The sequence below is a fragment of the Triplophysa dalaica genome, chromosome 12 (genome assembly GCF_015846415.1).
Source record: "Triplophysa dalaica isolate WHDGS20190420 chromosome 12, ASM1584641v1, whole genome shotgun sequence".
Classification (NCBI taxonomy): Eukaryota; Metazoa; Chordata; class Actinopteri; order Cypriniformes; family Nemacheilidae; genus Triplophysa; species Triplophysa dalaica.
In genome coordinates, this window is record NC_079553.1 from 7319680 (window position 1) to 7336366 (window position 16687).

Below are 16687 nucleotides of genomic sequence, written 5' to 3' on the forward strand. Positions count from 1 at the left end.
TGAGTTTAGCAGAGTTTTGCCTGCATGTATGAGCCCATGTGGCTTGTGATGTTTGCCTCCATATATTGTTTTCTCTAATAAAATATCTAAAGTTCATATTCTATTTCATTTGAACGCTCTAATTAAACAGGGGTCCGTTTAAAAATACATTCTTATATGTCATAATGTTGAGCTACAAAGACACAAACAATCTTGTAGTAAATATATTTTAGAGTTTAGAAAAAACAAAAATCTATTCTGTCTCTGAATACCTTTGTTTTGTAACTTTATATGGTGGTGCTTATGTTTCTCCATTCTCCTGTACATAAAAGGCACAAAAATGCCCATATTTACAATTAATTAAAAACATCACACAACAATGTGCAGAGACATGCATCCACACATGTATCATATCATTACGTATAGTATACCGACAAGTTGCATTTTTTTAACTGACCATAGTGAAGCATTCTGCTTTACAGATAGTTAAATGTTGGCAACCCCCTTTTAAGGTATCAGTTTCAGCATGTTTCAAATTTCAGTGCAATTTTTTGTTAAAGGCTGGGGGATGTAGTGCTCAGTTCACACACACTAGCTTCAGTCTGAGCACAAATCAAAATGGCACAGTGTCTTCTGTTTATTCTGATGAGCACACTTTTCTACAAAGGTAATTGCTTTTTCTTTATACAAATTCTGACGTTAGGTCTAAATGATTTGTAAGTTTATGTGATGATATGCTCATGCGTGATACTGGAGAAGTTATGTGATCTTTGCAGCACCGTATTGTATAGGTTTTACTTTCAACAAATAAGTTGAAAATTATGAAATTTGAATAGCAAGATATTTTTGTTCCTAAAAATTCATGGCATTGCTATATTTTTTATGAAATGTTATGTAGTGATCAGACAATTCCGTAACATTTTAACTCCTTATATATATCTATACACACATTTTTTTAGTAAATTCCCTGAGCTGTTATCAATGCATACCCGAGACATCAATAAAATGCACTGAAACTAAAGTGGAGTGTGCTGTCGGTCAGTGCGGTACCATGAAAACCACATCTTACATGGGTAAGAATTAAGGCAGGCGAGTAGTTCACTCCAGAATTTAAAATGTGCTTACAAAATCTTTCTAGGTACAGAATCTTACAGTCTTTGTGTGTAAATGTTCACTGTAGGTAACAAAACGTTGGCTGAAATGTTTATGAAGAACTGCTCTTTACCTCAACAATGTGTGACTGCATCTGTGAACCTAGGAATTATAAAAACAGTCATCAGTAACCACTGCTGTGATACAAAGTTGTGCAACTACCAGAGCGAGCCAGGTACTTTACAATGAATGCCATTTTGTGACAATAAATGAAAATATGTTGAATTATTATATCAAATCATTTACATTGCAAGTTTCAAAACTGTGCTGTATAGGTCAATGTCATTTGTTATATTATCTTTGTTTCATAGAATCACCCAAAAATGTCCCAAATGGTATAATGTGTCACACCTGCACTGGAGGCGATTGCTCTTCAATTTTGTCCTGTGTTGATGGTGAAGATCACTGCATCAAAGCTAAAGGTATTCTAACACACAAGCAAAACAAGACAATATAGAAGTAATCAAGGCAAGCTCTCTGTGTCTTTATTCTTCTGTCGAAAACAAATTGAGGTTTATGGAGAAAGCTTTCAAGGGTTCTTCTCCATAATGGAATTCAACAGGGGAATGTTGGTTAAGGTCCATGTTTCAGTTGCATAGCAGCTTCAAAAGGCTCTACATGACACCAGCCGATGAATATGGGGGTTGTCTTGCGAAACGATTAGTAATTTTGAAAGAAAACAAAAAAATATGTGTATATACGTGGCTTGAATTTGTTTTTGACAGAACAAATAAACGCACAGGCACCATGTGCATGCGGCATGTGGGTGAATGAATTATCAATTTTAAATTTTGAAGTGAACTATTCCTTTAAATTACCTTGTACATTTTTTTAGTTTTTAGGTTTTAATACTGACTAATTGTTCCTCTCTCGAACCAAGTTCATCAATGTTTATAACATACAATTAAAATCCATTTCCTTATATCAAAGACTTTATGATATCTTGTGAGGTCATAACCATGTTATTAGAGTCTTATCTGCACACACCTCTGCAGGCACTGAAACAGTGTTGTATTACTAAAACTTGATGCCCCAAAACAATACTTTTTTTACCTCATTATTGAAAAGAAATCTAATACATAAGTCATTGTCCTCTCAATGCTGCAGAATGACAGTGATCTATCTATCCACAGTTGATGCTGATGGACAGATGATGATGATGAGAGGATGTGCCACCAGAAGTTTTTGTAGAGGCGACCTGTCCACACAGATTGGCCAATCCAGCATAACCATGGGTCTGACCTGTTGTAGAGGAAATCTTTGTAACAGTGCCACAGCTGTGCCTGAGATCAGACTGTTTCAAATAGGGCTGCTGCTGTATGCTATTGTAGAGGCATTAGTTTGAACTTTGGGGTGTCATAGTTCTTCATAAAGTGAGATTTAAATCTGATATCCATATATCTTTGCTGTCCTTCCAAAATCTTGGATGTCCAAATTCAATGCTTTTCAGGAAATGGAAAAAACATTGTACTTTTTAAATGATGAAATACTGTGTTGTAAAAGTTTAAAGCATGTTTTAATATCTTTATTGGTTAGATATTCGCAAAACAAGTAACATACATAAAGGGTTACTAATTGTAATGATTTATGGCAAATAATAAAAATGGCCAAATATGGAAGTTTCAGAAGGACAGTAGCCATATGTTTCTGTAAGATTACTCCTGCATATGAAAATATAGAAGATATGAGGATATTTGTATAGAGTGCTTGTTAGATTATATTTATTTTGTATTTACAGAAACTTTTAGATGGATAATTATTGTCTTTTCTAATAAATATTATAGATTTTAACAGAGTGTGTAATAAATCATTACGTATGAGACCACCACAGCTCAGAGCAACTAGTTTCTCCGAAACTGGTGTGTTACTGCGTACATAAGTTTACTGATATTAACCTTTCAAGATGACAAGGGGTTAGGTTTCGAAATGGAATTTAGTTTCAAGACACTAATATTGTTCCATAATCCTTTATGCCTTTGGCTTTTTAATTGTCTTGGACAAGGAAATTTAAATTGCCCTCAAGTACATTCACCCATTCCATAACCTAAAAAGAAACGCATCCTAGTTTCTTTTTCTATTCCAAACCTTCCATTGTGTAAAACTTTGCCATTTCTCTTCATTGCAACACAAGTAATTTGTCTATTCAATATACTGCACTGTAATGCTCTTTGATTCCCATAAGAGAGCGTGAAAGAGCAAAAGTACAGTTTAAATAGTGCTGCAGATGCTTGGCACCCTCTTTAAAATAAAGGTGCTTCACATGGTTCTTCACAGCGATGCCATAGAAGAAGCTTTTTTTGTCTAAATGGTTCCATAAGGAACCTTTTACATCTGAAGAACCTTTCGATCTCACAAAGGGTTCTTTGTGGCAAAGAAGTGTTCTTCAGTTTATATAAAAAAAGTAAGAAGAGACGCTTCTTTTAAGAACTGTTGACTGAATGGTTCTTTGTGGAATCAACCATTATTCTTCTATGGCATCGCTGTGAAAAATCTTTTAAGCACCTTTATTTTTAAGAGTGTATATGTTTAATTCAATTCTTTCATTACAAGAGAAAATCTGGTATTCAAACCATAATCAAAGAATCCATTCTTCCCAATTCTTATTAAAAAAAAACCCAATAATGCATTTATGCTGACTGGCTTTCCAAAAACATGTTTTTCATATATCTGATTTGCATGAGTTTAAGCATTCCATGAGGCCAGCCACAGCCCTAAATGGTTAAATAGACAGAACAAAAACTAAAAAACTGTGTTAAATTATTTTTTATTCCACTTACATGAAATTACATATTTCCCTCCAAATAACATTTATGCTTGGGTGTTCTGTATGAAAATTCCAAAGACATGACAAAGCTAGCCAGCCGACAGTACCCCCATTTCCTCCCCATATTATCTACTTCATAGCCACATGCAATTTAGGCAAGTATCAAAAGAAATGAAAGGAAATTGTGGAAAAAAATAATAAAAACAAATTACCAGGAAAAAAATTACTTGCACTGATTTTCCTACTGCTCTGCTTGTACAGTCAAGCGGTAACCGTACAAAGCTTATGTGCTCTTTGTTCTTAGGGTCCACTATACCTCGTGATTAATAGGGAACAGGTAAATGCCATTTGCAGGGCACCAAATGCCTGCAATAAGAGAACTTGAGTGACAATAAATGGAATGTTTTTTGCCCATGACGTGTGAGCCAGCAGTTTTACCATGTAACACATTGCTGTTGTAACTTTAGTTGTAGCCTTGCACTGCTATCCTCACATATGCTTAAAGACAAGGGCTGTTTATAAAACACAAATGCTTAACTGCCGTATATAATGATCATGGCAAATTACTCTGACAGAGATTTACATACAGTATAACAAAAGGTTGAACTTGCAACTTTGCATGAGCCCACACTCGCCTCCTTCCGCGCTAATGCGACAACCTAGAACTCCCTGCGGAGAAAACAAGGTTAACAGCAGACGAACCATGGCCCCTTCCCATGCCTCGCCCCTCCCACCCGCTATTTACCCCTCCCACCCACCTCCATGACACAAATCCTTAGAAAAAAACCCACAATGACAGGGAAAGAAGAAAGCAAGGAAGGCGCAAGAGTAAAAGAACTAAAAGAGACAAAAGTTGACGATGAGGTGGTCTCAGTGTTGACGGTGAGCTGGAACAATGGCAGGTGAATAACGGGAAGTACTGACAGAGCGAGACTCAGTTATCCCGCCCCTCATCAGCGTCCTCACCATCTCCCTGGTTATCTGAAGTCCACAGCTGTGAGGAGGAGAAAAGGACAGGAGACTTTGAGTCATGAACACGGTAGAACCTGCTTGTTTTGGTACACTACAAATCTGCTGTAATCACATGTTTTCGAGTTCCTTTAAATGAGATAAGTAGCATCAAATGTAAGCATGGTCCAGTTTGGCCACTTAAAATCTCAAGAACATCTCATTTATAACCGGTTTTCAAAGCTAGCAAACAGAAAACTTACTGTCAAGTTGTCCCGCAGTAGCTGCATGATCAATGTGCTGTCTTTGTATGACTCTTCATTCAGTGAATCAAGCTCTGCAATGGCGTCGTCAAAAGCCTACAGGAAGCAGATGACACACAAACCAAAGTGATGGGTTATATTGCGGTGTATGAAGAGAACGAAGCATTCACAGTCTAACTGTGGGTTTAAAATGTTAGTCTTACCGTTTTGGCAAGCTTACAGGCCTGCTCAGGAGAGTTGAGAATCTCGTAATAGAATACAGAGAAGTTGAGGGCCAGGCCCAGACGAATGGGATGTGTGGGCTGCATCTCTGCCTTGCTGATTTCAAAAGCATCCTTGTAGGCATCCTGTGAATTGGAAATGATAGCTGAAAACAAAGAAAAAAATGTGTGAATATATTTCAATGATCCTGGTTTTAATAAACAGTTAGTTACGGTCCACAAGTGATTAGGAAAACGAACAACATTTAAATATTTCACACTGGAATGCATCTGGTGTGTCTGCCAGCTCAGAAAACTTGATAAGAAAACATACAGCCAGTTTGTTATAGGCTGTCTGAGTCTGAAACCATGTTATCCAGAGAGCGGTTTCAATTTGCAGCATGTATCTACAACCCCCTTCCCCCTTTTTTATTACACAGGTAGCGAAGCTAGCTTATTTGTTTTAGCAAGCATTGAACAATGAAGCTATCCTGGCGTGGGATGACAGAGCTGTTTTTGACACTGTAAAAAGGTGTTTATACACAACCATTTGAGAACTTTAACCAGGCCCTAAAGAATGATTCCAGTAAAATGGCCAGCTGATGTCCCCTGTAAATTTGTCGAATGACAATGTACCACTAGGGGGCGTGAAAGCAAAAACCTGGCAGTATGGTTTTCTGTTACAAAGCTTTTGCACTGGGCACTAGGAGGGTGAGGCTATAACATGTAAATGAGTAGCTTTCAAACTTTTCCACTCTGAGAGGACAGACAACACAACTGTCAGCATCTAGCCATTTCATTCAAGCACATAACAGGCCAGTCTGTGCTCCCATTGCTCATGCATTACATAAGACTTAAAGGGCAAGGTTTGTCTTCATGAACTCACATGAACAGTGGTTCCAAATCTGTATACGTTTCGTTGTTCTGACAAACACAGAGAAAGATATTTGGAAGAATGCTTGTAACCATACACTTCTTGGCGACCACTGACTACCATAGTAGGAAAAATGACAATTGTAGTCAAAAGTGCCCCAGAGCTGTTTTCTTTCCTACATTCTTGAAAAATATCTTCTTTTGTGTTCAACATAAGAAAGAAATGTATAAAGCATGGTAGTCAATGTTTGGTTACAAGCATTCATATAAAAGTGTTCATCAGAACAAAGAACTTTATACAGATTTGGAACAAACTTGAGGGCGAGTAAATGATGACATTTAACAGACATGAAAAGCCACATTAGAACTACGAGACAGATTTTTTTCAAAACCACAACTATTTTGATCAATCAAAATGCATCCTAAAAAAAGTAAGAATGACGACATTTCCTTTCAAACAAGACTGAACAGATATCCGGCAGGCTGTGGAGAATTCAAGCTCCACCCACACATGGGTTCTCATTGATTCACAAGGTGGGTGGACTCACATGTCAGCACCTGCTCCAAATGAAAGAAGGAAATCAGACTGCTAACCGTTTCCTCTGCATACCTAAAGACCCTCTTTTTCTTTCTCCCTTTCCCACAACTGAATCCCAGAGCCACCCCCTGAAAGCTTGTCAACCTCCTGCCACAGGAAGTGAGACACAACCTTCTTCCTGTTATGCACACTTTGACCCTCTTCCTTTCTCACTCTATCATTACTGAGACAATAAAGAAACCACTTTGAGCTTTGAAACAGAATTATTAGCTATGCCATTAAACTACGTTAACATCAGATAAGGGGTCGAGATTAAGATTATATCCCGCAAAAATGTGGCGCATTAACTCCTGAATTAGTCTTTGAGGTTTTTATGAATGGGCCTCTAGGATCCTCTTTAGAGATTTCCACCCCTCCTACTTCCTCTCGAGTTTGGCTTCATGTCAACAGTTTGTGGAAATAGTTACTTTTTTAGCAGAAGTAAGTGCGTTCAGGTGACAAAGACATTCCTATTCACAACCACATATTTGAGAATAACACAAATTTCTCAAATGCCTACCCGATTATAGGTATTTGTGGCTCAGTTGTTAGAGCATGGTGCTAGCAACGGCAAGGTCATGGGTTTGAGCCCCGGGATTCCACATAGTGAGAAACAACGTATAGTATAATGCAATCTAAGTCACTTTGGAAAAAAGCATCTGCCAAATGTATAAATGTAAATGATTATCCAGCTAACATTGTTCATCAGATTTAAGCAGCTAAAAGTGAACCTAACCCCCAACAACCCCATCATGTTATGTAAAGACTTACAGGCTTTTTGTTCTGCCACAGCCACCTCCGCAAGGTAGCGATAGTAGTCGCCTTTCATTTTCAGATAGAAGACTTTACTTTCTGCCGGGGTCGCCTTGGGAATGAGGTACTTGTCCAGAAGGACCTGAAAAAAAAAACACAGATATTAGAGGTTTAGCATCCTAGTTTGCTTTTGAAGGTGTGTTGAGGGAAAAGGGGAAGTAGTCATGAGCCAGACAGAAAGTTAACAATCGAGATGGAGAGATAATATACAAAGTTCTGTAAAACTTATTTGGCTACACACTGTTGTAAGTGAAAAGTAAACAGTCGCAGTAAAATCTCTCCAGTAACATTTACAGTACACACAAAAGTCCCATCATTTATTCTAGAATTTCAGCCTTCTATGCATTTTGGGACAACGTCCTCAAATTGCTGTTGGGGGCCTGGGAGCTTGTGACAGAACTGCAGTTCTACAGATGTTTCAGAGACCATCTTTAGCAGGGAGGGGGAAGGGGAGATCAGGAAAATGGACTACGCCGTATGAGCTACAGCTTGTGGAACTAGGTCATTGAGCTTGCTGGTCTTGTTCGCAGCCCGATTGTCGCCGTGCTGAACAGAACCAAAAGGTTTTCATTGCAATAAGTATCTATAAACTCTTCAATGATGCTCTTACAACAAACATGCAAGTCCAAGGATGAAAAAATTAAGTATTGTACTGTTCTATCAAACTGATGCTGTCAAGGTCATTCTGGTTGATTCAGAGATTCGAATGCAACTTAAATGTTGCGTGACCTTAACATGATCAAAGTTAAAACCAATGGGACTTCGCATCACCATAACTGGAAGAACTGTTTAAGCATTTGTTTAGAAATGAATGGCTTAATCTGAAAGTTACATGTCGTTGATGATCCAGAAACCTACTTGTATGTGCAACTGTGTCAGATTTTGACAGTGAAAGTATTGCATAACCATCTGCCTCCCCATTCTCTGCAACAAGTCAAGACATGTAGATGAGAGATCACAGCAGCTTGTGGCAGGTCAGCGGTTTCATTCTTTTATATTTGATAATAAAGTGTGACTTTCCACCAACCACAACACATTTCCTCCTTTAATTCATTAGAAAATGACACATTGCGAGATTCCAGCAAAATCATTTGTAAAAAGGACAGTTCACCAAAAATTAAAAATAGTCATTATTTACTCATCCACTTGTAATTTCAAACCTGTATAACTTTCTTTCTAATGCAGAACACTAAAGAAGATATTTTGAAGAATAAAGGTACCCAAACTATGGTGGTACTAATTGACACGGATTGTTTCGTGTCCATACAATAGAAGTGAATTGGTACCGCCGTTGCTTGGTTAGCAACATTCTTCAAAATATCTTCTTTTGTGTTCTGCAAAAGAAAATCTTTAGTTTTAAAATGACAAGAGAGTGAGTAAATGATGACACAGCGTTCATTTTTTGGGTGAACTAATCACTCTAACGTGAAGTATGAGTGAACAGACTGTTTAACAAAAGGTGTGAAAGGCAAGTGTGTGAAAAATTCAGGTTTTAACATGAATATCTCCTGTATCATAAATCAAGAATAATGTTGCTAAGATGGTTTGCTGGTAATGTAACAAATACAAAGCTAAACGTCAACTCTAAGAGCAGTTCAGATTTCCGTTCAACTGAGTTACATAATAGACTGGAATTCACCCCATGACATCAAATTCTTGCTACATTCCTGTGATAACATGCTGAAGGTACAATTTTCTGGTTCTTTGGCCTAAATGTGCAGAGTCCCAGGACACTGGCCCAAAAAACAAGAGCTCAGCAACTGTCATTATGGGATTAGAGAGGTGAGTCAACCTGTGCAGTATCACACGGCCCCTTTTATGCTATGCGCGCACAAAGTGAATGTATTCCCTCCCCTCAAACACTGTTAATCTGACTCAGGTTGCCGTGGCCACAGCCTTGTCCTCTTTGGTTTGAGCTCATCCGCTCTGGTGACGAAGATAGATAAGAAAATAAATATTTCCCAGATGAATAGATCTGACATCACAACGAAACATAGTTTTTAAACAGCCTAGCAATAATTTAAAACCCCTTGAATCACAGTCGGGTTGAGTGCCCTGTTCAAGTGTACAACAAGCTCGGGAAGAGATGAGTGGTCTTCTATGGCCCACACAACCATAAAGACTCCACTGGGTTTTTGTCACAAACAAATTGGTTGAATTAATGGACACTTAGGGTTGCTTCCACAACCAGCTTATGCAAAGCATTCGACTAAGTTGTGTACAGTGCACAGCCGCATTGTGGAGTAAAGGTTCCCTCTTGTTCTCTGGAGTCCTCTTCACTTCCCACACCTCATTACATATTCTCCAGTTTCCCACCCGAGCTGCTGCTAAAAGCTAATTAGCACCCATGCTCGCTTACTCAGACTTTGAAAGGGGTGGGGCGCATGATTTTCTGATTTACGGCTTATGGAACTGAAGTGGACACAAATTCAAATCTCCTGTGATGTTTGCTCGTATTAAACAATGCGACTTGTTATTAGTATGCATACTTTATCAAAGATTTTGTCATAGGTTGACGTCACTGCCATAAAGCGGTTGAAACAGCATTGAACAAAAACAATGAAACCCTTCAAATACTTAAACGGGGTGAAAAAATAGTTTGGGTTTAAATTCCAGACAGATGCTTTTTAGGTAATATAAGGAGACAGAAACCTAGTAACAGACATTGTTCGTATAACATGCATACTGTAATGTTGAATCTGTATAAAACAGCTTCAAACAGGTGGAGATGAGGACTGAAAGGTTAAATAGACCCTGACCCTTTAAATCTGTCATCATCAAGTATGGCTCTCATGTACGATAACTGTTCCAAAGAGAGGACACCTGTGCGAACATTGGAACAAATGAGATCAGGGCTGGACTAATAGGCTTGGCTGAAAGAGGTCCTTGCTCATGATGAGTAATTAACACAAGCAGGATTATCAACCTTTGCAGCCAACAGCACTTGGAGTAAAGAAACAGGGATGAGAACTTTGCTTTATAAATTTACACAGGTTTGGAAAAGTTAAACACAGAACAACCTTTAAGAATAATGCATGTATTACAAAGTCATAAAAAAAAGTTACGCAATGCTTTATACTTCAGACTTGAATTGATTTGAGTTCCTTACCAGGACATCATTACAGATGTCTTTCAACTCCTTCTCGATCTTCTCCCGATATTCCTTGACCATCTGCTGCTTCTTGTCGCTGGCATCCGTCTTCTGCTCGATGCTGGAAACCACTCTCCAGGAGGAACGGCGCGCACCCACTACATTCTTGTAAGCCACAGAGAGCAGGTTGCGTTCCTCATTAGACAGTTCAGTGTCACCCTCAGTGACGGCCTTCATAGCGGCTGCCATATCGTCATAGCGCTCTGCCTGCTCGGCCAGCTTGGCTTTTTGCACTAGCTCGCTTTTGTCCATGGCTGCTCAGTGCTGAGAAGAAAAGAGTCCGATTTTAAGATTACAAAGTTCAATCAGACACACATCCTACAAAGATTTTAGTCCAAGAAAATTCTCTGCCAAGGCATTACGTTGAACTTAAAGGGATAGTTTACCCCAAAATATTAAATAATTATGTCATAATTTCCTCACTTTCCAATGCTCCAAATCTGTATAATTTTCTTGTATAAAGATAATTGGAATTGGGGCAGGGTGATGCATGTCGCGATTCACACTAATTATATACGTCTTAAATCGATTCTGAAATCGATTCTCGGTTTTATGCACAGCTCTTCTGGGAACTACGGCTCTTTGATCAGAAGGAAGTACTGCTCAATCTAAAATCACTACAAGATTGAGTCATTATAACATACATTTGAAAAAGCAACACTCATCAAACATCATCATTATAAATATACTTTATTATCATGAAAAAACCTGCAACGGTTTGAAAAACAGCGATAAAACATCTCCTACAATAGAAATCGCCTACTTCCATACAATATATAGTAGATGAAAATAAGTATGAGTCACGGATAGTATGTCCCAAACCTCAGTATGCTTCCGCCTACATTCGTGAGTGACACTTCTCTATCCCATGATGTCAAGGGAGCTGAGCAACAGGCAAATTTAAAAAGTAAATTAAATAAAAAAAATAGCAGGACACCAAGTTTATTTTATCATAATAAAATAACCTACTCCCACTCTAAAATAACCCAGTCTTACTATATAAAACATACTGTTTTAACCGTCAATAGGTAGGTACTTATTCAAATTCAGAAAGCACTGTCTGTCACAGTATGGGATTTCTGACGTAGCGTCTGTGTGGCTGCGTTCGACATCGCATACTGTGACATTACGTACAGAAATTAATTTATTGGAACTTAAATGTAAATCGTTCGAGAGCGGCCTCTGGCTTTCGGATGTTGCGGCATTTAACCGTATCTCATTGTGGAAACATAATGAGCATCAGAATTACATGTTATATCGCACTATGCATCGCCCAGCCCTATTTGGAACACTTATAACAAAAACGGTTCTTGGACCTCACTGACTTTTATATTTTTATATATTATATCATATTTATGGAAGTGCTAAACAACACACACCAGTGAATTAAAGTAACACTTGCACAAAAATAAAATTCTGATGGCCCCTTTGACTGACACATAACTGATCACAAGTATCGACTAGATTTAAATTTATCAATATGCCATCTTGACTTTAACATGCTGATCTGTATATTCACAGATATACTCAACTTATTGAATGCTAAAGCTCAAATATGACATTATTGAAACACTGGAATCATTTGGGTACCTTTAATGTTAAATGTATATGATTTTTGGAGCTTCTTAGGGCATCAAATGGAATGACATGAAGGCGAATTTATGACAGTATTTTCCTGTTTGGGTAAACTATTGCTTTCACTGTTTTTTATTCTGCCTAAACCACAGATTTACTTCTCACATGCCAGATGTCTCTACACATAACCAATTGCTTGGCAGCTGGCATGATCTATTGCTTTAGTGTATCACACATAACTTAAACATTCAGATAACTGCTATTTCTGAGCACCATTACTGTCATAAAGTAGGAAAGGCATTTAGGGTTAAAAGTAAAGGCAAAATGTTCTAAGGTGTAATTATCACAAAAAATCAGAGCTATGCCTCAAGTATTTTAACCTACCGGGTAGCATTACAGCGCAAGGAAATATGCGGATGTGCTTTTCTTGGCAACCACGCCCAGTACCCCACCCCATAGTTACCCATCTGCACGCTCTCAAATCACGTTTTCATAAAAAATTAATTCATTTGGCAAGAACAGAGCAATACCACAATATTTTGTGAATATCGCTTAATCGGAGTGCATTGGTCACTTGCTCACTACACTAAGCTTAACCAATAAAAACAGAAATAGGTGTTTAACTTTTATTTTTCGTTGACTTTATTTAACAGTTCATAAACACAGCAACGATGACAATTCCACGGGAATATGACAGACTGAGAAATGTATTACGGAATTGACCAGAATCTAACACAATTGTAAAGAAATCAACACTGTTCAATGATCAACTGAGTTAGCATGTTGGCTAAGCTATAAGAACCGAGGTCTGCCCTGCCCATCGCCATGGTCGACTGACCTCGCAGTTAAGAAACCCGCGCCTCGTCTATATTGTAATACTATGAACCTAAAAACACATTTTTAAATGACTTTTATTACTCAAATGTAGTTTAGTCATGGGATTAACGTTAGAAGATAAACCGAAGCATGGCGCTGATTGTCAGGCTGATCATTCTATCGCAACATGCATGACATGTTGAGAGACAGAAAAGCTCGCCCGATTCTATCAACCACATGACCCGAAACAATAGATAATGAATAAAGTTCGCTTAGAGTAACGGTAACGTTACATTTTATTTAACACGGATTAACCTACATAAAACATGACTTTATTAGCGGAAGTGATGGGAACTATAGCTTTGGATTGATTCACCAAAATGTTCAATAACGTAACATACGGGCGAACGCTGAAGAATGCTCAATGAAGATCGAAGTGATATCCAGATACGTAGCATTAAACGTTTAATATTAAGTAAAGCGTTTCTATTGTAGGGTTCGACCACACCAGTCAACCCACCAACAGCAAGAAACAAAAAGGGGCGGCCTAGATATGCCAAGCAAAAGCTTATTGTTCATTTTCAACATGTTAGCATCATCGGCTACTTAGTCACTCGCCGTGTATCGGCCGTCGCCATTTAAATTTCGCTTTACATCTCAAAGAATGAAACACGGCCCTCCTCTGTCGGACTGACCGAACTAGCCTGGCATTTATCCCTATCTGGCGTATTCTCTTACCTGAGTGTCGGGGAAAACGATGGTCCTGTCGTAGCTAAGCAAACCGCGGCTCACAGCTGATTCTCACGGGCTATCGGGCTAATCCACGGGGTTTCCCTCCAATCAGACCAGCCCCAGGAGCCGAGACAAGGCTGGGCCATGTGACGTCAAAGGTAACCAAGGCGACGGCTGACTTCACGTTGTCTGTGATTGCACGAGAGCCATGTGAGAGCGGTGCACCATTTTCCCTCCACTTTTCCTTCTATGTTCTCAGCCTTACGTTCATTTTATAGATTTTTGTGTCATCTTAGCCATGCTTATATTGAGGTTAAATATTTTACGGTATTACTTTGATCCCTATTCACTGAACAAGACAAAATACATCTCACAAGAAGAAAACATATAAAAAATGTATGAATCTATTCCGAATGCGATATTTTTAGCTGCATATTGAGTATTATGCAACAAGGGTCCTCATTTGAATCCATGCTATCACACTTATGTCAAGAATAATATGTAGGCCTGTTCTGTCAATATTTGCTTTACAAAAGTAGTTACTTGACCCTCCTACACCCCTTTAATAACCCAGCGTTCATCAAACCAGTGGCGTCTTGTAATGCCTTCTCATAAGGGCAGTAAATCGCTTTCCTGCTCATCCTCCTTCACAACTCCTTCCTGGTGGAACATTCTTCTTAACTCAGTCCTGCCAACCACATCTCTCACAACATTCAAAAAACGACTTATAACCCATCTCTACTGTGAATACTTGACAGAAAAATGAGAAGGAAAAAAACACTAACCCTCTCTCTTTCTCTCAACAGGTAGTCGTCTAGTTTTGTTGAAACTAGTAACTTTGTATCAGCACCTGTTGTATTACTGGTCCTGTATGACATATCGTTTATTGCTCCCTGAACTCTATGTAGGTCGCATTGGATAAAAGCGTCTGCTAAATGTAAATTAACACAGAGAAGATATTTGGAAGAATTTTCAGCAATTTTCAGTTCTGGAAAATCATCCACTACCATAGTAGTAGTAGAAATCTTATATTTTTGTTCCGTTGAACACATACAGTATACAGAGATTAAGAATTTAGTAAAACAAAGACTTCTCGGGCACCATTGACTACCACTTAATTCTTCCTACTATGGAAGTCAATGATGTGTCGGAACTAAAAATGACTAAAATTCTTCCAAATATCTTTCTTTGTGTTCTTTGGAACAAAGTACTGAAGCATGAAATAACATGAGCGTGAGTAAATGATGACAGAATTTTCATTTTTGAATGAACTATCCCTTTAACTTTCTCAAGACTGCAAAGACTGGAGAGCGTTCATGGGTAAAATAAGCACACAAGGACACACATAGCTTTTTTGGTAGAAGAAGCACTATTTCTGCCCTACTCCAGTTTGTTTCCATGGGGAATTGAGTCTATTTTCTACATTGTCACGTGTCCTTCCATCAGATATGAATTCAGTAACCTATTTCAAAACTCGGTTATTATTGTTCAGTCCACAGTGAGACCAATACATATGTGCAACTGATTTCCAGAAAGATATGCAGAAACAGTCTCATTCAAATGTAAATCTGAATGGGGATTAGACTTTGCTGGATGACTAGTAGGGCAGGTTTTTTGTTTACCTAAAGCCACACCCTGGTAAATGGTGAGAATCACTCGCACACTCTCAGTGTAGTTATGTGAACGCCTTGAGCATGCAGAGAAATCTATGCATTGAGGAATGACAAAAAGTCAGTCATGGTTTTTGCAAAGGGTGGGTTGACATGCCTCTCTCTCTTTTAATACAAGAGCAATTGTCTTGTCTTTTCCAACACCTAAAGTAACACTTTCAAGTGTGCTACATTGCATGGTACTATCCATCTGTTTCAGCAAAAAAAGAAGAGTCACATAGCTTGTTAAGACAAGAGCGTTCCCTAGGGTGTGTTGCAAATCAGCCATGTTGTCATCGATACATATAACACTAGTTTCCCTACAGATATCAAATCTCAGTGACTCCCACTGAATATTCTTTGAATCGGGGAGACAATTGTAACTCCTATTCTCAGTGACATAAAAGTGTTTCAACATTGAAATTAAACATCAATGTGTGTGTCTATAGAATAGGGAAGAAAATAAAGAGATTTATCATCTCTTTGAAGAATATCCCCAACGCCGTCATTATATAAAGAACATGTGTGCTGCAAACAGCAAGGTTGAAGGTCCGTGAAGTTACATAATATTACTGAGGAACCATCTAGAAACTACAGGGGATCAAGTTTTGTTGTGTTGACAATGTATCAATGCATTTGCACTGCAAATTTAAAGCTTTTACATTGTGTTTCTCTTCATATAACAATATTTAAAGTACTTATTGCTCATGAACTGCTTCTTTGATGTTTTATCAAGCCTGTTTAGACATTTACACCATGTAAATATGTATTTATAGGTTTTGTAAGACAACGTTTAACATTATAAATAGGTCAGAAGAATTGCATATCAAAATAGAATATTTCCACAATAATGACCCAGGGAAGTGCTTTAGCAATATTTTGTATCTTTCATACAGTCGATTTGATCTCTTATTAGACATACCTTATTGAATATGCCTGTAAACCTTAAATATTATTATTAATAATTTATTATTTATATATTGATATATATTATTATGCTGCTGTATCAATAACATCAAAATAACTCCAAAACTTAAAGTAGGCTATACCTCTATGTACTTGAATGATGAAACCATTGCTGATAGTGCCACCTGGTGGTCAATATACAGTTCTACAACTCCTTGTGATGGCGGCGGCGCACCTGTTATGCAGAGTATATAAATATAATCGTTATAATGTAACTTTAAAATTAACA

The 16687-nt window shown here is 38.0% G+C and overlaps 2 protein-coding genes across 2 annotated transcripts; one reads left to right on the forward strand and one right to left on the reverse strand.

Annotated features, from left to right (window-relative positions):
* The first annotated feature begins 597 nt into the window (after nucleotides 1–597).
* Nucleotides 598–2476, forward strand: negaly6 (neuromast-expressed gpi-anchored lymphocyte antigen 6). The gene is made up of 5 exons (XM_056762181.1): nucleotides 598–646; nucleotides 939–1052; nucleotides 1160–1306; nucleotides 1443–1553; nucleotides 2265–2476. The coding sequence occupies exons 1-5, from the start codon at nucleotides 598–600 to the stop codon at nucleotides 2474–2476; spliced, it is 633 nt and encodes a 210-aa protein (XP_056618159.1).
* A 1403-nt stretch (nucleotides 2477–3879) lies between these two features.
* On the reverse strand, nucleotides 3880–14000 carry ywhabl (tyrosine 3-monooxygenase/tryptophan 5-monooxygenase activation protein, beta polypeptide like). The gene is made up of 6 exons (XM_056762270.1): nucleotides 13850–14000; nucleotides 10679–10984; nucleotides 7528–7651; nucleotides 5310–5473; nucleotides 5107–5202; nucleotides 3880–4889 (listed from the first exon to the last, which is right to left on the reverse strand). The coding sequence occupies exons 2-6, from the start codon at nucleotides 10970–10972 to the stop codon at nucleotides 4830–4832; spliced, it is 738 nt and encodes a 245-aa protein (XP_056618248.1). The 5' UTR covers nucleotides 10973–10984; nucleotides 13850–14000; the 3' UTR covers nucleotides 3880–4829.
* Nucleotides 14001–16687: the final 2687 nt, after the last annotated feature.

What these genes read in the sequence shown, in the direction of transcription:
- negaly6 (XM_056762181.1), top strand. Translation starts at nt 598, where the DNA reads ATGGCACAGTGTCTTCTGTTTATTCTGATGAGCACACTTTTCTACAAA. An exon ending in GAGCACACTTTTCTACAAAG is followed by an intron (nt 647 to 938) that starts GTAATTGCTTTT and finishes ACATTTTTTTAG; the next exon opens with TAAATTCCCTGAGCTGTTAT. An exon ending in CAACTACCAGAGCGAGCCAG is followed by an intron (nt 1,307 to 1,442) that starts GTACTTTACAAT and finishes TTTGTTTCATAG; the next exon opens with AATCACCCAAAAATGTCCCA.
- ywhabl (XM_056762270.1), bottom strand. Translation starts at nt 10,972, where the DNA reads ATGGACAAAAGCGAGCTAGTGCAAAAAGCCAAGCTGGCCGAGCAGGCA. An exon ending in ACATCTGTAATGATGTCCTG is followed by an intron (nt 7,652 to 10,678) that starts GTAAGGAACTCA and finishes TTTTTTTTTCAG; the next exon opens with GTCCTTCTGGACAAGTACCT. An exon ending in CCTGTAAGCTTGCCAAAACG is followed by an intron (nt 5,203 to 5,309) that starts GTAAGACTAACA and finishes TGCTTCCTGTAG; the next exon opens with GCTTTTGACGACGCCATTGC.